The sequence below is a fragment of the Chiroxiphia lanceolata genome, chromosome 28 (assembly GCF_009829145.1).
Source record: "Chiroxiphia lanceolata isolate bChiLan1 chromosome 28, bChiLan1.pri, whole genome shotgun sequence".
NCBI lineage: Eukaryota > Metazoa > Chordata > Aves > Passeriformes > Pipridae > Chiroxiphia > Chiroxiphia lanceolata.
The window spans coordinates 4,798,392-4,819,529 of NC_045664.1; the positions used below are offsets into that span (position 1 = coordinate 4,798,392).

At 59.2% G+C, this 21,138-nt stretch overlaps 1 protein-coding gene across 1 annotated transcript; it reads left to right on the plus strand.

The window, feature by feature from the left end:
* The first annotated feature begins 5,400 nt into the window (after window positions 1-5,400).
* PLEKHA2 (pleckstrin homology domain containing A2) lies at window positions 5,401-19,878 on the plus strand. Its single transcript, XM_032712411.1, has 12 exons — window positions 5,401-5,451; window positions 8,876-9,039; window positions 9,442-9,498; window positions 10,970-11,018; window positions 11,139-11,236; window positions 13,274-13,420; window positions 15,298-15,447; window positions 15,713-15,781; window positions 15,903-15,973; window positions 16,326-16,389; window positions 16,677-16,754; window positions 17,123-19,878. Exons 2-12 carry the CDS (start codon window positions 8,899-8,901, stop codon window positions 17,456-17,458), a joined length of 1,260 nt encoding a protein of 419 aa, XP_032568302.1. The 5' UTR covers window positions 5,401-5,451; window positions 8,876-8,898; the 3' UTR covers window positions 17,459-19,878.
* The last annotated feature ends 1,260 nt before the right edge of the window (window positions 19,879-21,138 follow it).

Sequence of the window (21,138 nt, forward strand, 5' to 3'; positions counted from 1 at the left end):
GCTCTGGCCCTCGGATCCTGCAGGTAATTGCAGAAGTTTGGGTTTCACCACTCGGCACTTCCCCAGAGCCCCGACCTGTGCAGGGCACGATCACTGCTGCAACCTCCCCCCGGGCTGCCTGCAGAGCAGGGCTCCATCGTGATCCCCTGCAGGGCAGAGTCCTCCACCCCTCCTGTCCCTGCTGCCCCGTGTCACCCGGTCCTACCATCCTGCCTCCCTCACCCATCCCTGGGCCTGTCCACACCCCCCCAGCCTGGGCAAAGAAGATTCCTAAGGAATGATTTATTAACTATAATATGGTTACAGTTACATATCTATAAATACATGCGTAATGGGTGTAGTTATATGAAACAGGTGTGTGTTTGCACAGGGGCAGGACTGTTGTACCCCACGTGCCGTGCTCCCAAGTGCCAAGACCAGCACGGGGAAGGGCCGGTGCCCACAGGCGGGGTCACAGCCTGGGTGTGTTTGTCGTGTGTTCCTCGCAGCAGAGTTTAAATGCCCCTTTCTGGCAGTGACAGGCCCCGCCCGTGTTGCTCGTTGCAGTGTGCATTTGCCAGCAGATCTGTCTGTAATGAAGTGCCAACCCCCAGCCACCGATGGCTTCCCCTGTCCCCCCCAGTGTGACCCCCGAGGCAGGAACTCCCTCTGCTCTGACCCCCACCCCGCTGCTTCGTGCCACCCGTGTAACTGCCATCCCCATCAGTTTTATATGTATGATAATTTCCCTTTTATATGTCAGGTAAATATTTGTAAGAGTTATACTCACACAAATGAGATTATTATAATGATTACTAATATATTTTTTTTTTCCATGTTTCATCGCCTGAGTAAAAATTGTGTTTATCACCTCTTGAAAGCTTTCTTGGTGTTTGTGAGGTCGGGGAAGGGTGTTTGGAGGAGTTGGCTTTACCTTCCAGGGTGGGCCACGTTCTGCCTCGTGTTTATTAACGTGGTTTACGTTGCAGTTGATTTCAAATGAGCGCAGTTATCATCTGTTCCTGAAATCCACGTTCCTGAGCTCTGAAATTCAGACCTGGAGTGACTTTGCTGCCCCCATGACTCCCACCACCCTGCAGTGATGCTGAACCACCGGCACTGCTCCCATGCTCTGCCTGCTCCTGCACCCCAGCCTGGCCCGTGCCCTTGGGGAGCTGTGTCCCGTCCTCCCCAGCTAAGATGGCATTATCCAGGGGCTGCAGTGAGGCGTCATCCCCTTCCCCCTGTCCAATCACCCAAGCAGATTAGCTGGGAGAGCTTAAGACAAAACAGCAGCTACGAGCCCCACACTGCACACTGCTGAGAATGCCCGCCCTGAGGACCCTGCTGGCCCTGGCCATTGTCACATCCCTGGCTGGAGAAGGTGAGTGTCCCTTGGCTCCAGGCAGTAAATTACTGTAGCTGCTGCTGTGCTTGCTGCTGCCCCGTCCCTGCCACCCGCCTGCGGGCTCCCGCTGTGCCCCTGCCCCACGCTGCTCCCACCCCTTGCACAAGATGGTCTTTTTTGGGGAGAGTGGCTTTCTCCTTTGAGTAGCACACAGAGGAGCCCCCTGCCCTTTGCCTCTGCCACTGGCACAAAGCCTGGGCGTGCAGTGCCCAGCAGGGACTGCAGAGCCTCTGGTCTCCAGCTCCAGTGAAGCCGAGGAGGTGCCTGAGCCAAAACACAGCAGCCTCTCGTGGCTGGGGCTGTGTGTCCCAGCTAAAACTTGGTTCCTCCAAGGCAGAATCACAAAAAGCCCTTGGTAAAGGCAGGAGGGTGGTTGCAGTGCTCGGAGCAATGCCATGGAGTGGGGGCAGCTCTGGACGGTTTCGGGGTCTTTGGACCGAGGCAAGATGAACCTGCCTGTGTTTTTAGCTCAGGGCAGATGAAAAGCTGTGAAGAACCACAAAGGAGACGCAAAGCAGTGGCAGCCGGGTCACTGTGGGTTAATGGCAGGTGCTTACTCACATCTGACCCCGTGAAATCCCAGTTTTCCCCATTCGTGGTTTTTCTCCTCTCGCTGAGATGAAGGTGGGAGCTCTGGCCAGGAGCCGGTCCCCACTGCCACGAGAGGGCTCTGCTCCGCCAGCAAAGCAGAGACGAGTTTTACTTCCAACACCAGCGGCAATTTACCCATCCGCATCAAAATCAAGGATTCATAATTTCGGGAGAGAGCAGGATCTTCAAGTTTGGGTTTTTCTGGTCTGTGTGTGTGCTCTGAGGGGTCGCACCACTATCGGCTCTGACGCTCAGGAACAAGGGGCTGGCTCTTGTCTAACCTGCCCACAGCCTCCTCTGAGGACAATCTGGAGATGGCTCGTCTTTCCCTTTGCTGTCTGTCACCGCTCCTGTCCCCAGGCAGTGCCCTTGGGCTGAGCTTCCTGAGTACACTATGGGAGCTGCTGTCATTTACAGGCACAAAACACAAAGCCTGCTCCCACAGGTTGGATGAATCCTCCCTTCTACCCCATAAAACACAAGAAGACAAAGATCTAGGGTGGTTTTAAAATATTATGTCTACCTGTTTTTACTGTAAAGGGAATTTCAGGACTCTCAGGAAATCTTTGCAGAGCGAGGACTCAGCACAGCTCACCTGCTCAGTTCAGCTCTCATCATTTACAGTCACATTTGGAAGAGTTTTGCATGAATTTTATGGACAGGAGGGGCTCAACCTGCACGTTGCTGTGTGCCTGTTCCTGGCTCGGCTCTGCCCGGTGCCAACCCTCACCTGTGCTGGGGGTCACCAGTGCCCGTGGAGACCCAGAGACTCTGGTGGGGCACTGGGGGCTCCAGTCACCGCTCTCACTCCTCCTCCTCGTTTTTGCCAAGGTAAAGCACTGAAATGCCACAAATGTGTTGCGTCCAACGAGAACGACTGCAACAAGCAGGGCTCCCACAGCTGCCCCCAGTACGCTGACGCCTGCTCCACCATCACTGCGCCCAGTAAGTCCTTTGGCTTGGGGGACCGGGGGTGCTGGGGCGGGGGGGGACTGTGGGGGCTGCGAGGGGACCAGAGGGGCTGGGGACAGGAGGGTGAGGAGAAGTAGGGGCGGAGCAGGAGGTGGCTTCCTCTCGTGGGCAGGAGCGAGACCTTTTTATTCCACATCCGTACCGGGACTCAGCTCTGCTTTCTCCTCTCCTCCCGCAGTGAACCCTTCGGTTCCCGGGAGTGCCTGACCCCCCCCGTGTCGCGTTGCCTTTCCTTGCAGACAGCGTCATTAAGTCCTGCTCCTACAAGTCCTTCTGTGACCAGGCGCGCCGCGGCGGCTCCGGCGGGGCCACCGTGCGATGCTGCTTCACCGACGACTGCAACGGGCCGGCGCGGGGCTCCCGCAACGGCGGGGGGGTCCCGCCGCCGCCCCTGCCCAGCCTGCTGGCCGCCGCGCTGGCCGGCACGCTGCTGCTGGGCTGGCTCTGAGGGCCCGGCGGGGTGGCCGGCCCGGCGTAGCTGCTCGCTGCTCTAGCCTAGGGATGCGCGGGCGGGGGGCTCTCGGCGCGGGAGGGGTCCCGCCGCCACCAGTGCAATAAACGCTGCCGCTGAGAACCGTGTTCGCAGCCTCTCATTGACAGGGAAACCAGAACGGCGACGGAATGTCCTGGAACGGAGTGGGTTGGCTCCTGGTGCCACCCTGGGGGGCTTTGCCAGGCAGAGCGTGGAGGGCCCAGAGCAGATTCCCCCATCTCAGCTGCCCCAACAGAGATGCCTTTGGGCTGCTCTCTGCTAACTCGAGACTCGGCTGTGGAGAGCAGTTTCTTTCCTCCTGTGGCTGCAAAGACATGGGGCTAAAAGTCTGCTAGAAAAACCCCCAGGAGTGCTTGGTGTAGCTTGGTTTTGTGAGGGAGGATGGTAAAAGTGAGTGAACAGAATGAGAAGGGGAATGATGAACAGAGAGGAGGATGGCTGAGACCATGGGAACTTGACTGGAAGAAGTATAATGCAAGGCAAGCAGCAAACAGCAGCCATCTGCTCCAGTCAACACACAAGGAAAAGGGGAACAGGTACTGAAACCAAAAAGAGCAAGTTTGAACAGAAGAAAAGAAGTAATTTGGCACCCTCGTTTCCAGCCACGGAACTCCCAGCTGGAGGATGCTGCTGGAACAGAGACTTTGGTGAGTGCTGGAGGGGGAGAAAGTCAGAAGTCCTGGAGAACATAGATATGGAGTCTTGAGAGGGTACACACCAGATAAGAGGGATGCTGAGCTGCTGCCACTGGAGGGGAGTGTCTGGAAAGCAGGTTATTCCCCGTCTGCTGTGGGTCCTGCTCCTTCCCCAGGGCACATGAAGGGTGTTCTCCTCCAGGGGCTCTGGGTGCTGGTGGGATCTCCAAAGGCCCTGGAGTAGAGACGTGCCCTGCCCTGGGACTCCTCTCATGCTCCTACATCTGCTGATGGGGTGTCTCAGCGAGTCCCGGGGCTGCTCGCACCCCCCGACAGGCTACAGCAGTAAAACGCATTGGAAAATCCATGAGGAGAACTGCCAGGCTCTCGGAACGAACGGAGGGCAGCGCTGTGACTCGCTGCCGTGTGACCGTGCACGGAGCGCAGCGCTGCCCCGGGCTCCGGCGGGTCACAAGGGCTGCGAGAGATGCCTCGGTATAAAAATACTCCGTGGAACAGATTAGTCTTTGCAAAGGGAGGGATGGCGAGAGCGGGAGGCAGCGGTGGCAGGGCAGGGCGCGGGAGCTCCGGCGAGGATGCCGGGAGCAGGCAGCGCAGACAGCGGTGGGGAGGAGAGGACACGCGTGGGACGGACGAGGGTTGCGGGTGTCCCTGAGCCGGGCTCCTGAGCAGCCTTGGCGGCGACGGCAGTGCCAGGATCGGTTTCATCCGCGCCGGGAGAAAGTGCTTCGGGGCCAGATGCAGTTCCGGAGAGAAAGCGGAGGCTTCCCTTAGGCGGCACTGGGGCGGGGGTGTTTCCTGCTCCCCAAATCCACCCCGAGCTCACTCCAGCCGCAGCTTTCCAAAGGGATGCTCCTGCAGGAACCACGACTCAAACTGGGCAACTCAGCTCCATCAGTGCCAGAGTGCAGCACACGCTGAGCGGTTTTGAGCGGGGTCTGGGGGGAGTCACCGGGAAGGACCCGAGCCTGGCACTGGGCGGCCCTGGGGGGCGCAGGGAACCTGCAGCAGGCTAGGATCGGGGCTGGCACCGGGCTGGTCCCAACCCCTCCCCGCGGCGGCGGCGGCCCCGGACGCGGACGGAGGGTGGTGGGACGGAGGACACCGACCCCCCGCCCCACGGAGCCGCCCCGCACTCACATCCGGGGCCGGGTTTGCTAATGACAGACGTAATTAACCCGGAAAGAAGCGACGGCGGAGCCAGGGGCACACCCCCTCCGCCGCCCGCCCGCCCTCCTCCCGCCGCCGCCCGGCGTGCGCAGCGCCCGCAGCCCCGGCCCGGCCACCGGCCCCGCCGCCCCCCGCCCGCTCCCCGGCCATGCGCGGGGGGCGCAGCCCAGGGACGCCGCGGGGTGAGTGCGGGGGCCGCGCGTGTCCGCGGAGCCGCCCGTGGGCAGCGCTCGCTCCCGGGCGCTTCTCGAGGGACCCCGCGGGGCGGGCTGGGAGCCCCCCCTGCCCCGTCCCCATCCTCCCTCCGGCCCCCTTCCCCCGGCTCCCCGGGCTTGCGGGGCGGCGGGAGGCGTCGGTGCCCCCGGCGGAGAGAGCGGGCGGGGAGGCGGCCCCGGGGTGGTCCCGGGATGTGGCGGAGACTTCGGTCGCTGCAGCTGGAGCGTCCGTGCCCGGGCTGGGGTCGAGCCCTCCCGGTGCGAGCGGCTTCTGCCCGGCGGGGACGGGGAAGCGGGGGGCAGCGAGGGGGGCTCGCCGGGACGGACGAGGTTTGGGGAGCAGAGGAGGAGTCCCCGTAGGAGCCCCGGGAGTACTGTGGGCACCATCGCCGCCGAGAGTCTGTGGGGTTGGAAGCAAACGTGCGGCGGGGATCAGGAATCTGCAGCTATTTGCTCTGCTCCCCGACTCTTCGTGGCCAGATAAAGAGCTGTAGCCTGGCTGCTCCCAGCCTGCTCCCAACAGGTTAATCATTTCATTAAGGCAAATGTCTGGAATTAGCAGGAGCGAGCTGCTGGGCTCTGCCTACCCCGTCCGTCTCGCGGGTCGGGACAGACGTCGCCGCGCGAGCTCTTGGAGCTGCTCTGCAAGAGCAGGTCGGAGGAAGTGGAGCTGCTGCGGCTGCGGCTCAGCTCGTGGGGCAGTGGGGCACCGGGCATCGCAGCTCCCAGCCCTTCTGAAACGGGGGGTCCTCCTGCACCCCAGCCGCTACCAGGGCAGCTCGGGCAGACAGGCGTGAGAGAGGAGGAGGAGGAGGAGGATGCAGTGGCTGCCCTCAGGTGTGATGGGTGCTGTGGAGTGAAGTGCCAGGGAGATGGCTCTGGCAGTTGTGATGCTCCAAATGTCGGGTCTCCCGTTGCCTTGGGTTTTCCTGCTGCAGAGTGTCCCTGGGTCACTGCTGTGGCTGTAGCTGTGCTGGGAGCAGGACAGAGCAGGGCACGAGCAGCTGTGACAGTGTGGTGGAGTCCTGGTGTCCTGGGCTTCTTCCCGGAAAGTCTGGCTGTGTGGCTGCACACGAGGCCTCTGAGCCACCCGTGGCCACAGAGGGGACTAGGGTGCTGCATGGACTGTGCCCTGCTCCTCCTGCCTCTCCCTGGGAAGCACATCCCTCTGTCTCAGGAGGTAGACGAGGGAGTGCTTTGCTGTAAACTTCTTCTACAGACCAACTACTTGCCATCTCATTCTCTGAGTCAGGAAAGGGGTGTCTCTTTTATTGGGACATTAGGACTGAAAAAGCTTGAAAGTTGCTTGCTTCAGAGGTAGGAAGGAGTCCTGGTAGTGCACACCCTCTGATGTGCTTCACTAGGAGATGGCATGCATTCCTAAGCAGGATCTGGTAACAACCTCCTGAGGGTTGGATTCGATGCAATGCTCGGAAAGTTCGTCGTTGTTGGGTGGCAGATCAGCCTCTGTGAATCAGGGGTGAGCATCACCCATAAATCGTTGCTCCCAGTGCCAGTGTTATGCCCATCGTGTTTCCATACAGGATGTCCTTGGAAGCTGAAGCTCCTCTTCGCTCTGAGGCCTTTGGGGGCTCATCCACACTTTTAAATGATGCTCCTTTTCTGTTTGGGTTTCACATAGAAATATTTATTAGTTAGGAGTTGGAATTTACAAAGTGCTGTATAAATAGTCAATGTTGGTGAGAATTGAGCATTTTCTGGCCCTCCTGGAGTTCCTGAGCAGAGGGACTGATGTGTTAGCAGAGCTGGAAATGCTAGTTTTATCCTTTTCCTGTGGAAAAGTGAAGTTCTCGGTGGCCCCAAGAACACAGACCATTTGTGTCCTGTGGGCAGTGGGGTGTGAGGGGACAGGCTGGGGGCTGAGTGTAGGGCAGTCCCAGTCTCCTCTGCCCAGAGGTTTGTGCACATTCAGCGTGCATGGAAGGGCTGAGCTGTTTTGTGGGATCCCAGACGAGCCTGTGGTAATGAAGGATGGCAGGGGAGGGACCTATGGGGTCCCATCACGAGTCCCATGGGGCTGGGGGCTCAGGGCTCATCCCTGCACTGCCTGTGGCACACTCTGCTTATCCTCATCCCTCTCCTAAGCAGAAATCTCTGGACTTTTATTATCAGCAGAAGGAAGAGAGAGTTTATGAGGCTTGCTCTGAATGTGTTGGTGTGGTTGAAGGCACCCGGCAACTGGCTTTCCACGTGCTTCCCCACCACAAAAATAACCCCACAAAAAAGCAGTGAGACATGAAGTGCCTCACATAAACCTTTGCACTGGGGCACCCGTGTTGGGCTAAATCAACCTCTCCCCCTGCAGCAGCACAGTTCCCCTTGAGCCAAGCCCCAATACCCATCTCTGAAACACTGGTGATGAACTGAGGTCCTGACAGCAGGTTGACTTGTGTTCTGCCTCCTCTACCTTTGCAGCTGCACCCCAGCTCTTGCACAACCCTTGCCTCCTCGGGCCCCACTCCACTGCAGCTCAAAAATAGTATTTCCTCCTTTTCTGCATGAGGTCTTTTATTTGTGTGGCTCCACTTCTGGCACCTGCGTGATCACCCCTCTCCTGCCAGACAAACCACAGCGGCTTCACTCTCATCCTCTGGGTAACAGCCGCCCCCAGCCCTTCCCTGCACCCTGCCCCGTGGACGGGGGGCTCTGCCCGGGCACTGGGACGTGTCCTGCCCACCCACCCGCGGCTCTTGGTGCCACTTCCACTCCCCACGTGGGGCTGGAAGTGACTGGAAGTGACGGTGTTCCTGCTGCAGCCCAGGGGGGCTCAGGGGAGACCCCCCCAGCTGGGGGACAGTGCCATGGAGGGGACAGTGCCGTGGAGGGGACAGTGCCAGGGAGGGGACAGTGCCAGGGAGGGGACAGTGCCGTGGAGGGGACAGTGCCATGGAGGGGACAGTGCCAGGGAGGGCCCATGCCCGTGGCAGACCTGGGGGCACGGTGTGGCCCCGCTGTGATGGGTCATTGTTTGCCCTGCTGACTCGGCATCCTGCCTGCACAGATTTTCTGCTGGAGTTGCAGATTGTTTCCCATTTCCTGGGAGTGTGCTCGGGCTCTCTCTAGCGCACAGTCTGCTTCGGGATCATTTTTTGCCACAGTTCCCAGGGATCTGGTGTCTCACGTCAGATCCTTTGTGGCTACTTTGTCCTCTTTCCTGGGGGTTGGTGGCTCTTGGGGCTGAGTGATGGGTTGGTAGGTTATCCCTTTCCTCTCCCTCTGGTGAGCTCAGATGTGGCTGAGTGACTGCGCTGGCATCCTGGCACATCTGGCTCCAAGGGGTTGGGATGGCTGTGAGTGTGGGAGCAGCTCCCTGGAGAGCTGGGGCTGTGGGAGCAGAGCACCCACCTCCCTGCCTGTCCTCACTCCGCAGGGTGATGCCAGAAGGAACCCGGCATGCCGTACCTGGACCGACAGAACCGTATCTGCGGGTTCCTGGACATCGAAGAAAATGAGACCTGTGGCAAGTTTCTGCGGAGGTATTTCATCCTGGACACCCAGGCCAACCACCTCCTGTGGTACATGGACAACCCTCAGGTAGGCTCATGTGCTGGGCACGCCTGTGGAAGTTGTCAGTGAGTCTGTAGGCAGATTCTGGCCTCCCTGGTGGAGGCATCTCATCTCCCCCAGGTCCCTGAAGGTCACTGCCTGCAGTGTGGGTTGTCTGTTGGGGTGTCCTGTGGCTGAGTGTGGCCGTGACCAGGCTCCAGCCCCTCTGTGACCTCTGTGGTTTCCAGGACTGTCCCAACGTGGGGACAGCACTGGGGTGCAGCACAGCAGGGCTGGTCCTGCTGCTGGGGGGTCTGAGCTGAACCAGGGCACAGGGAGGGAAGCGGCCGAGGCTGCTGCCTGACCCCGGGGACACAAACGAGAGCCTGGCTCGCCCCTGCCGCCTCCTCCCTGTCATTTACCTCCCATTGCTCATTCCCTGTGTTGCAGAACCTGGCCATCGGAGCGGGTGCCGTGGGATCTCTGCAGCTGACCTATATCTCCAAGGTAATGTCGGGGTGGGGCGGAGGGAAAGGTGAATGCTCCCTCTTATCCCCTCGTCTGTGCAGCATTCCCAGGAGAGGCAATGGCTTGCCCTGGAAGCACCCGGGGCCAGGTCCTGGTCCTGCCTGAGCTCGTGACAAGCTCCCTGGGATGGAGCCTGTGCAGGGCCGTGGGAAGCAGGGAGTCCCCACAGCACAGGGATCCCAGCACTGGGACCGTGTTCACCTTCAGCTGTGGACCAGCATGGGACGGGATGAGAGGTCGGGTTGCAGGAGGAAGAGGAAGGACACGGGGCAGCCAGGGACAAGTGGGGACAGGAGCGTGGTGTCGGCGTGAGCTGGACGTGGAGCTGGCAGTCGGCTCCGTGGTGCACCAGGAGCTCTCCCCTGTGCTCAGAGGGCAGCACTTTGAAGGATGAGACCTTCTGGAGACTCAATTCTGCGTGTCTTAAGAGTGTTATCCGGCCTCCAGGAGAAGGCAGAAATAATGCAATAAGTGACAACTGTTGCAGGACCAGTGAGTGAGACACGTGGAGCCCTGGCTGCGAGTGCAGAGAGCAGAGCTTGCACCGTCCTCCTCCTGCAAGTGGCCCCTCGGCCGCTGTGAGGGGAGTGGGGGGCTCGTGGCTGCCACGCCGGGCTCAGCTCAGCTTTGTCCTGGAGCCGGATAAAGAATTGGACAGATCTCTCTGTTCCTGCTGAATCATGATTTATAAATTAAGCGCAGATGAAGCAACGCCGGGAGGCTGAGCCTTCCCCATTTCAGAAAGAGCCTCACTTACAAATTATATAGGTTTTAGTTTAAATGAAAATTGCTGCAGGACAGCATTTGGTCACAAACTGCGTGGTTGGGTTCTGCCAGCAGCTGGAACTACCAACAGTAAATATACCAGAAAAATGGAGGTTTGCTTGAGAAAACATATTTAAAGCATTATGGACTGGCTCTGATGGAGGAGGGCTGTCAGAATAAATACTCCATGAATGCTGTGCTTGGAGCCCCAAGGAATATTATTCTTATATAAATGATTCCTACTCTTTAGGGAGAAACCACTGCTATTTTCCCTCAATTTTCTTAATTGCTGACAAGAGCAACTGTGTTAGTCCAGAAGAACTCATGTTTCCGGGGCCTTTGAAAGCTTTCTGTGCTCTGCTGTGCAGCGCAGCCGGTGCCAGGGGGGACGTGGGGGATGAAAGTCCTGGCTCTGTGCTGACCTTCCCCTGGGACCCTGCGCCCGCTGCTGCCTGTGGTCACTGTTACTCTGACACGGGCCAGCTCCCAACAGCTGGCACAGCTGTGCTGCACCTCATGGGTCAGGGGGCACGGGGGGTCCTGCCCAGGGGGGCAGAGCCCAGGCTGGGTGCAGTGCCCAGCGGTGACACGTAGCGGGGTGGGTGGGTGGAAAGTTCCAGCTCTCTTGCCCCCCGTGAGCATGGGCTGTTATCTCTAATTTTGTCCCTGGTTTGCTCTGTCACAGGTCAGCGTCGCCACCCCGAAACAGAAGCCGAAAACTCCGTTCTGCTTTGGTGAGTGAGGGGGACCCCAGTGGGCTCTATGAGGGGACACCCTGCCACGAGAGGCTGTGGGGTGGGCTGTGAGCCCTCCTGGCTGCTGCCAACTGTCCCTGTCCTTCCCTTCCCCGGCAGTTATCAACGCTCTATCCCAGCGCTATTTCTTGCAAGCCAGCGATCAGAAGGATCTGCAGGACTGGGTGGAGGCGCTGAACCGGGCCAGTAAGATCACGGTAGGTCACTTAAAGCTCTTCTCAGATGTTGCCTCCACCATCCCCAGGGATCCTCCTGGTTGGGATTTACTGGGTGTGTCTTTCTTCACCCTCCCAGCCCAGCTGTGGGGGACGGCGGCTGCGCCCCAGGAAGGTTCCAATCTTGGAGCTGTCCCCATCCCCGCCTGCTCCAGGGCCCTCTCCCTCCTGTTGCTCCTGCTGACTGGGATCCAGCCCAGCCAGCTCCTCGCTGTGGCTGTCAAAGGGCGTCTTTCTTGTGCTTCAATTACTTATTTACTCAATTTTTGTTCTTCCTGGAACGCCAGGTCTCGTGGCGAGGCGCAGCGAGTGCCCTGCACTGTGGGGAGCAGCAGGGCGGGCTGTGCCTGCGTCCAGGGGGGTTCATCTGCCATCTCCTCTCATCTGCTGCTGTGCTCAGGGAGCCGTGTGCTGATGGTCACTGACCCAGCAGCTCTCAGAGCCTGTGCAGAGCCTGTGCAGAGGCTGTGCAGATCCTGTGCAGTCTGTGCAGTCTGTGCAGTCTGTGCTCTGCAGCTGCCGGAGCTCCCGGCGATGGGGGATGTGCTGCTCTCCCTCCCTGTGCAGTGGGAATGGAACAGGAGCCTCCTCTGCAGGCTGGGGGTGATGCTCAGCTGGCAGTGCCCGCTCCGGGGGCTCGGGGTTGGGAGCTCCAGGATGGCTTCTCCCTGCACCTGGACGGGGGGGGTCCCTGGGAAGGGGTTGGGGGTTTCTGCTGAACTGCAGCGAGCAGTGGGGCCAATGCTTAATGCGAGCAGAGTTCTGCTAGATGGTGCACTGAGGCGTGCTGTTTGTGGTGTGTAAACCAAGGGCAAGGAAAAATCATGGTAAACAGCTTAGGTTTGGGGCCCATCAGATGAGTTTTTTCTTTAAAATCCCTGGAGTGCCATGTTGTAGCCTCTGTGGCAAACTGACCTGCAAGATCAGACCTGGCTTGTATTTTCTTTTTTTTGTCTGCAAAGACATTGTGTGACAACCTCTGTGCCTGCAGCCACCAAACTGCAGGGGCTCTGGCTCATGCCTTCTCTTTCTGGATCCAGGTGATATTGGCCACAACCTTCACCTCCAGAGCTGGGTAGAGCTGTAGCCAGAGCCTGCCCAGGGTGTGTGTCTGGCTCTACCATCAGTGTAGTTTCCTCAGGGGTTGCTGCCTGGAGAGGGTGGAGGGTCTGCCAGGCTGGCAGAGGTGGGACCTGGGGTGATGGGAAGATGAGATACATCTTCTGCCTCTGCAAGAAACTGTGGTGATTTCCATACCCTGATGTTGGCCAGCCCTTCCCGACTCTGGCTGTGTCCCAGCTGGCCGACCGGCTCTTCCAGCCCTGCAGGGAGTTGTCACAGGCTGGCTGGGAAACTCAGGGCTACTGGGATGTGGGTGACGCTGCCACTCTGCCCTGCTTTGGGGGCAAAGCAGGAGGGTGGCTTGGAGCCAGGGACCCCACTAATGGCAGTAAGGAGGTGGAAGTGCAGGCTCGGGAAGGGAAAGTTGGAAACACGCCTTTTTGTCCAGAGCCAGGTGCCAGAGGGAAGGAGCTGGGAGGGGGAAAGGGAAGATGCCAGTGCTGGGAGCTGGGTTCCCGCAGCACAGCCTGTGCCCAGGGGTGTGGGGCCACTCTCAGCAGGGTCACAGCCAGGCTGGGGGGCTCGACAGCGCCCGGCTGTCGGCTGTGGACGTGCAGCTCAGCCTCGTTAGCCAGACCCAGCTCCTCATTAGGCCTGGCTGTAAGTGGAGCGGGGACAATTAAAGGAGCAAGTGTCCCACTAACGCACTGAAGTGCAGAGGCGAATCGCAGGCGCCTCTGAGATGATGCTTAATCATTCAGCACCTCTCATCTCCCATCTGGGTGCCTCCTGCAAGCCACCCGGGGGGCCCACACCCTTCCTAACTGGGGTGCTCATTCAGGTGTTATTTTTTGAAGGGATGTTACTGCATTAGACAGAGACAGGGGTGCCCAGTGCAGGCGTGGGGCTGCCCTGCCTGGTCACCCTGTGCCCTTCATCCCTTTGCTTCTCCCACAGGTGCCAAAGGGCGGCAGCGTCCCACCAGCCACAGAGGTTGCAAAGCCCCCGGTGGTCCCCCAGGCCCAGGAGAGGAAGCCCCAGGTGGCCTACAAAACAGAGATTGTGGGGGGGGTGGTGGTCCACACGCCCATCTCCATCAACCAGGTGAGCTGGTTTGCACTTTTGTTTCTGGGAACCAGCGTGGTACCCTTCCCACTGCGGGTATAAAGGGCTGCCCTGAGCACCCTGTGACACCTCTGCTTTGTCTTGCTCTGAGGTGTGATGAGATGAGGGGTGTGAGGAGGAGGAGGAAGCCACAAATCCGCTCGGCTTCCTGGCCATCGCCATCCACCCACTTGTCCTGGGTCCAATCCTGCCTGGAGGTGCCCGGGGCAGAGGGACTGGCCTGTCCTGGGGGGGAGGCTGGCACCACTTGCTGTGGTTCTGCACCCCCTGCCCTGGCACACGGCTGGGGGTGCACGTGGCCATTGGCATCACCCACCTTTGGGCGCTCGTCCAGCTCCGGGTCTCACTTCAGCCCGTATCAGTGGCAGCACTAAAAATAGAGCAGACAATTAGATCATTGCAGTGGTTTCTGCTTTTAACACGTCCCTGGCCACAGGGTTCAGCGGGGCTGTGGAGGCGTGTGGGGGGCAAGGGGTGCACAGGGGTTTTTTGGAGGTGGAGCATCAGCTGCCAGAACGTTTCTGTGCTCTTGCTACCTCTTTCTGTGTGAAATGGCCATTCCTCTGCTGCAGCTTCCTGGGTGCGTCTGTGGTTTCCTGGCTGGTGCTGCTCTGGGGTTGCAGGGGGGAGCCCCACGCTCCGGCTGCACCCCCAGGCTGGCCAGCAGCATCACCCCAGCTCCGGGGTGTGACCCTCCCTGTTGCAGGAGTGTCCTCACCTCTGGCTTTGGACACCACCTGTGTAACACCCAGCAGAGCTGGCACAGCCCCAGGCGAGGGGTACAGGCAGTGTCCCCGTCCCAGCAGGGCTGGAGCTCTGCTCCACTGCTCTCCTGAGGGGCTGGGCGGCACTTTAGGGCCAGCCAAAAGGTTGCTTGTCTGTCCTGGGGACGCTGAAGCAGCTCTGGAAGGTGCTGGAAGGCACAGGGCAGGCAGGCTGTCGGCTTAACCGCACCGGCAGTCGCACCGGCACGGGGCCACATAAGGGTGGTGGCAGCCAGGGCCACCCCGCTGCCATGGCAATGCTCAAACCTCAGCCCAGCGGGAGGAAGGGGTTGGAGGGACGGGGAAGGAGCTGAGTGCAGCAGATGTTTCATCTCAACCATCCTCTTTGCTGCTGGAGGGAAAGGGAGGGCGCTGGTGGGGCGATGCTGGCAGCGGGGCAGGGTCCACCCCTTGGGGTGCTCTGGGACGTGCTGGGGGGAGCCAGGGGTGGGTGCTGGGCACACGGCCACAGCCACAGCCCCTCTGTGCTCGTAGCAGTGAGTGTTGCACTTGAGGAGAGACAGCTTGGGGCCAGAGAAGGCACAGCTTCTCTTTCTCGAGTCCAAGCACACCAGTGTCTTTGGGAGAATTTGGCTCTGAAAATGTGGAGCAGAGACTTTATGGCTTTCCTGAGCAGTTTATTCCCAATATATATTGCCGCCTTCTGCTGGAAAGCATCCCTGCTTTCTAACTTGGGTTTGTCTGGTGGTTCCTGTTCTCCTCATACCTGCAGTGGTGCAGTTGAGTCACCTCTCAGCGTGTGATGAGCCAGACAGATGAGCTCCCTTAACTCCCCCGCTTCAAGAGATTTTTCTCTTGCTTTTCTGTAGCCTTTCTGATTTTTTTAACATGTGGATGCCAAAAGGGTGAAGAGTACCAAGGCAGCAGCCTGGAAAGCTGCCTGTAGTGAGAGAACATCAGCTCTGGACTCTGGCTCATTCCCTGCCTGTGTCCAGTGCTGCCATTAGCCCTTGGCTCACACACTGCGCTGGGGGCTTGCGTCAGGTGGCTTTTCCCTGCAGCTGGGTGTCCTGCATTCCAGCAGGGAATTCCCCTCCCTGCTCCCAGTGACTCTGCTCTCTCCACTTGCAGAACGGTGGGGACGGAGGGGAGGGCAGTGAGGTGGGGGCTGCCCACCCGCTGCTGCGGCGCTCGCAGAGCTACATCCCCCCCTCGGCCACCAAGCCGCCCGCCGGGCCCCCCGCGCTCAAGAGCGGCTTCTGTGTGAAGCAGGGCAATGTGGTGAGTGCCAGGGAATGTGGGCAGTGCCAGGGAATGTGGTGAGTGCCAGGGAATGTGGGCAGTGCCAGGGAATGTGGTGAGTGCCAGGGAACATGGTGAGTGCTGGGGAATGTGGTGAGTGCCTGGGGACAGGCACAGTCCCCGGGCTGGGAGCGCTCCGGGGACACCCTGCATGCTCCAGGGACGCCCTGAGTGCAGCACCACGACGGCGTGGGTAGGGAGGGTGGCAGAGCCCAGCGCCCAGCGATTCCCTCCTCTTTTCCAGAGGAAGAGCTGGAAGCGGCGGTACTTCGTCCTGGATGAGTTTTCCATCAGTTACTACAAGTGTGAGCAGGTGAGCAGCCCCCACCTGGGACCCCGAGCAGAGCTCTGGCACTGCTGCTGTGCTGGCGTGGGGCCCTCCGTGAGAGGCACATCCCAGCCCAGCCCATCACCATCTCCTGTCACCTCTGCAGGACAAGGAGCCCTTGCGTTCGATTCTCCTGAAGGACGTTTGCAAGACCCACGAGTGCCTGGTCAAGTCCGGGTAATGCTCCCATCCGTGTTTCCTGGCCGTGGCTAAAGTAAAGATGTACTGTATTGGTGTATCTCCGAATTGTTTATTCCAAATAAGTGATAGCAAGCTGGCATTTAAAACGAGCTGGGAATTAGGTGGGTTATGGTGAGGGAGGGCAGGGGTCTGCCTGCTGATGGCAGAGCTGGGGAGAGTGTGTGGCCGAGGGTCTCTGGGGAGCTGGAGTCTTCTCAAAATCCCAATGAGACCCAAGGTTTGCCTTCAATATGTTTCTCCCCGGCACGCCCCAGAGATGAGGATAAACACAGGTTTTTTCCATCCACGATGGCTGCTGGGGTGACTGTCTCTTTCTCACTGCTACTAGTGACCTCCTGATGCGGGACAACCTCTTTGAAATCATAACAAGCTCCAGGACCTTCTACATCCAGGTGAGCAGCCAAGGCCAGGATAATTTTCGGGGCAGTAAGTTCAGCTCTCAGCAAATGGGCTGTTCCCCGCAGCCCCTCAGCAGTGAACATGGACAGTTGGGGCTGTAACACACGGTGAGAGCTGTTCACTTCTCCTTTGGGCTTATTTATGATGGGGGCTGTTTGAGAGCAGGAAAAGGCAGAGCTGAGCCTTGGGAATGCCAGGACAGCGGGTGCCTCACGTGCCCCTGTGTGGCTGCATCGTGGGTGGCAGGAGGCAGAGCCTCACTGGGCTGCTGTGTTTGCAGGCAGACAGCCCCGAGGACATGCACAGCTGGATCCGGGCGATCACGGGCGCAGTCCAGGCCCTGAAGACCCGCCCCAGGGTAGGTCATGTCCTTTCTGCTTCGTATTTAGTGTCTAATGGAGTTCAGCCAATGTGCGAGATATTTATTTAGTGGATGGTGTAAGTGCTTGGTTAGACTGATTCCAGGATGAGATCCCTGCCCTCCCTGGGTTTGCCAGTCACTGGAAAAGCTTCCTTTGGAGAAGTGAGGTTCAGCTGTCAAAGTGGACCTGCACGAGCCCTGCTCTGCTCCGAGGCACAAGCGAGAGCCTGACGGGTGGCAAAGGCTGCGGAATTCCGCCTTTCCCTTTGCTCTGGGCTCTCTTCTCTCCCGCAGAGTGTGTGAAGCGGGCAGGGCGCAGCGTCGCGCGCCCAGACCCGCAGCCTGGCTCTGCTCTGTCCTTGCAGGAGATGTCCTTCATGAGATCCACCTCCATGGGCAGGCCCGGCGGCTCCTCGGCCCCATCCCCGGCGCGGCCGGCGGCCGAGGAGCGGAGAGCCCTGTGCAAGGCCCCGTCCAGCTCCTCCTGGCAGCCCTGGATGCCGGTGCCGCCGGTGCCGCCGGCGGAGGGGAAGCAGCCGGAGCCGCTCAGGGACTCGGTGTTCGTGCCGGCGCTGACGGAGCGCGCGGGCAGAGCCGCGCCGGGCACGCGCCTGCGCCACAGGTCGGAGCCGCAGCACCTCAAGGAGAAGCCGTTCGCCTTCGACCTGGACGACGAGAGCATCCGGACCTCCGACGTCTGACCGGGCACCGAGCCACCCCCCGGCTCCACCCGCCGCCGCCGCGGCTGCCAGGGGTCCCTGAGGGGCGACTGGGGCTGTGCAGGGTGGTCCCTTCCCTCCCCACAGCCCTTCCCTGCGGTGCAGGATCGCTCTGGACCTGCATCCTGGTGCCCTGCTCTGCCCTGGCTGCTCCTGCCCGGGCTTGGCCCCGGTGGCTCCATGTTTTGGAAGGTGCCTCCGGGCACTGCCAGCGCTTGCTGTGTGGGGCAGGAGGTGCTGGGGGCCTGGATGAGGGGACATCTTCTGCAACTCCACAATTTCCCCCAAAAACCAAGTCTGGAGGAAGCGGCAGGAGGTCTTTGAAGCGTGAAGGGAAGTGTGGCCTTTCTTGTGTTTGAAAAATGTTTCTGTCTCCTTTGAAGCTGCTCAGACTTCCCAGGAGTGGGGCAGAGCTGAGAGATACCAGCCCACAGCTGCCCACACAGGGGACTCCCTGCAGCTTCCCCTTCCAATGACTTACTGCCCTCGGACCAGCTCTTCCCACCGCCTGCCAGGGGTGTATCAGCAGTCTGTTGGCTTTTAATTATGTCCTTTATATGTGTGGCTCCTGTTGAACCCCAGCCCGGGCAGGTGCTCAGCCTCCCCAAATGTTTTTTGGTACTTCCTGAGCACGAGCCAGAGCAGGCAGCTGGAGCAACGGTGGCTCCCAGGTGGGAGCATCCTCAGGTACAGTGTTGGTTTTGCACTGGGCACACCTGGACACGGGGAGCTGTGCTGGGTGGTGAAGGGCTTTTAGCAAAAAGCACCGAAAACTGAGTGCCTGATGGAACTGGGCAGACTTGTCTGGCTGACTCACCCACTGCCTGCCCGAGGTGGAAACCACCACGAGTTTTTAGAGCAACGTGAATCGTCATTTCCATAACCAAATGAGCTCCTGTAGGTGTGATAAATAGTGTGTAGAAAATCCAGGTGTTCCCTTGGCAGCGAGATCGTCTGATACCTTCACCCCGAAAGTGAGTGCAATCCCTGGGTGCTGAGTGAGGACACAGCTCCCCTTTTGCTTCCCTGGCTGTTGCACATCCCCTGCTCTGCACACTCAGCCCAGCGTGCTCCCCAGGAGCACAACACCTGGTTCCTCCCTGCCCTTTTGGGGCCTCCAGCTGTTTGACAGCTGTGCTTCAGCCTCGGCCCAGGGTTGAGTGGAGCTTTATCAGTTGAACTCTGAGCCTTGATTAGCCCAACTGACCTTAACATGATTCAAATTGCACCTTCCTGCCTTGATCCCCTCTGGGGATCGGTGTTGCTGCTCCAGGGCAGGCACAGGGGAGCTGCCTGGGTGCAGCTGGGGGAGGCAGGGATGGGGCCCCCCAAGTTCAGGGGTCTCAAAAGGGGTTGTGTGGAGGTGCTGGAGAACATCGAGACGATGAAAACAAGTGGGAATCGATGAAAATGGTACAGGGCAAGTGTTAGTACTCGTTATTTAATTGTAGCAACTCAGATCCTGCTGTTCCTTTTTCTGCTCCTTTTTGCTTTATTTGCACTAGAGTTTGAAATCTTTAATTTTTTTAGGCTGACTTGCTGTTTGGCTCCTAACACAGTGTTTCAGGAATGTTTCAGTAGTTTGGTAAGCCCATCCATCAGAGTCACAGTGCTTGGTGACAGCGCTCTGACCTCAGTCTTGGAGAACAGGGAGTGCAGAGGGATGATGGTTCCCTCGTGCAAGGCCTTGGAACCACGGAGTCCAAAGTGTTCCTGGTGCTTGATAATTGCACAGTTTCCTCAGGCCTGGGATGGTAAAACAGAAGCTTGTTGCACAATTAGGGTTAATTATCCAGGAGGAGAAACTACCAGTGACTCCAGCATTATTGCAACATTCCTGTTGCTCATTCCCACCCTCCTGCATCCCCAGGACAGCGTGAAGGCTGCAGATGAATTTCAAATGTGGAGCCGAGCTGGGCTCCAGACCCATCTGTTCTGCAGGTGGTGTTGGGGAGAGGAATTTCCCTCCCCTCCTGAAGGACAGGGCGGATGCAGCCAGACCTCGATGAGCTTTGTGGTGATTTTAAAGCAAACTGGTGTCCTCTCAGCTCTACATTTGTCTCTCAGCTCTCTGATGTGGACACATCCCCCCAGAGCTGGTCCCTCCTGAAGCGTGTGCTGTGGGGCTCTCCTGGGGGTGCTGCAGATTTGGGGTGCCCTGAGGGCAGAGTGGTGGGAGAGAAGGGTTTGCTCTGTTCTGATGGACGTTCCCAGGTGATTGCAGCCATTCCTGTGAGTGCTGGCTGGGGATTTCAAGTGCTCTTAGGGCCGGGGGCCTCGTGTGGGTGATGCTCCGTGACCGCCGGGGTGTGGGTACCCACCTCCCGCCCCTCGCCTGGAAATGCTGGAGGGCCCTTTCTTCCCTGTGTTTTTAAATAAAGAGGGAAATCCCAGTTGCTTTCCCAGGCTGTCCCTTTGCTCTGTGGGGTGGGGGGACAGGGTGCAGCAGTTGGGGGAGCCCGAGGCCACTGGTGGGTGCCCCCCACTCTCAGAGTGCTGCTGCCCTGCACACACGGGGGCTCTGGGTCTGGGGGGACAGGGATGTCACAACTCTCTTTGCCTTTCCGAAGGTGTGGGAAGGAGGGAAGCTGCCAGACCAAGGCCCTGAGTGTTCCTCAGTGTAGCTCAGGAGAGCCTGGTGCAGGAAGGAATTTGGGGTCCTGCTGTGAGCTGGCAGCAGGGGGCTGGGATGTGGGAGCTGTTCGTGACAATGGGCTTTTGCACATGGGATTATTATTTTTTTTTCCGGCTCGCTGCAGAATTTTTTTCCCCTCCATGGACTTTTCAGCCCAGTTGTTCTGCTGAGGAATGTGGCAGTTTCAGGAGGAAGCCACCCCCTGACCCCAGTCAAAGCTGCCAAACTCAGATCAGTGGTGACCTAACTGGGCGACAACCCCCCCTTGCCCCGAGAGGAGGAGCTGGTGCAATGAGCCACAAAGCAAAACTGGAACAGGCAGAATTCCCAGCCAAACTGAGCCCTGGGGCAGCTCCACAGGAGAAGCACAGGCAGACAGTGGCCAAAGGCAAAGGGCTGGAGGGGCCTCAGCTTGCAGAGCTGTGTGAGACCAGCAGTGTGTGTTTGCTGTTTCACCTCAAGTGTGACCCGACGTTTGCATACATGGATTTTTGTGTCTGGCCCTGGCTGGGACTTGCTGCAGCTTCCTTTTCCCCTTTTTATTCAGCTGGGTAAGTTTTCAGCCTGCAGCTGGTGGGGCTTCCTCTTTTGGGTGCGAGGCTGTTGCAGCTCCCACAGGCACCCCGTGCTGGGGCTGGGGCTGGAGGGGTGCCTGGCACATGGACAGGAGCTGCCCCTGGGCAGCTCAGGGCCCTTCCCAGCACTCTGACAGCTCCTGGATGCTCCAGCCAGCTCTGGGTAAAAACGAGCCCTGTCACTAATGAGTGACAAGAGCTGCTTTGGAGAGGCAGGAGTGGGGAAAGGAACATTCTCCAGAGGATGCAGGTTCTACCAAACCTAACCCAGCTTCCCCTGAGGGAGGGAACAGGGTGTTAATAACTTGGAATTAGAGCTCCTGCCTTTGCCACAGAGTCCCTGTAACAGGGGTTGCTCAACCTTACAGGTTCCAGCCTCAGACCCTGTGTCCCCTGGCCGAGTGGCCCATGACCATGAGATAACCAGGGCCCTGGGGCTGGCCTCCATCTCT

Bases quoted from the DNA above. Each gene is read 5' to 3' on its own strand.
- PLEKHA2 (XM_032712411.1), top strand. From the start codon at position 8,899: ATGCCGTACCTGGACCGACAGAACCGTATCTGCGGGTTCCTGGACATC. The intron at 15,974-16,325 runs GTAATGCTCCCA...CACTGCTACTAG, and splicing joins GAGTGCCTGGTCAAGTCCGG to TGACCTCCTGATGCGGGACA. The intron at 16,390-16,676 runs GTGAGCAGCCAA...CTGTGTTTGCAG, and splicing joins CCAGGACCTTCTACATCCAG to GCAGACAGCCCCGAGGACAT.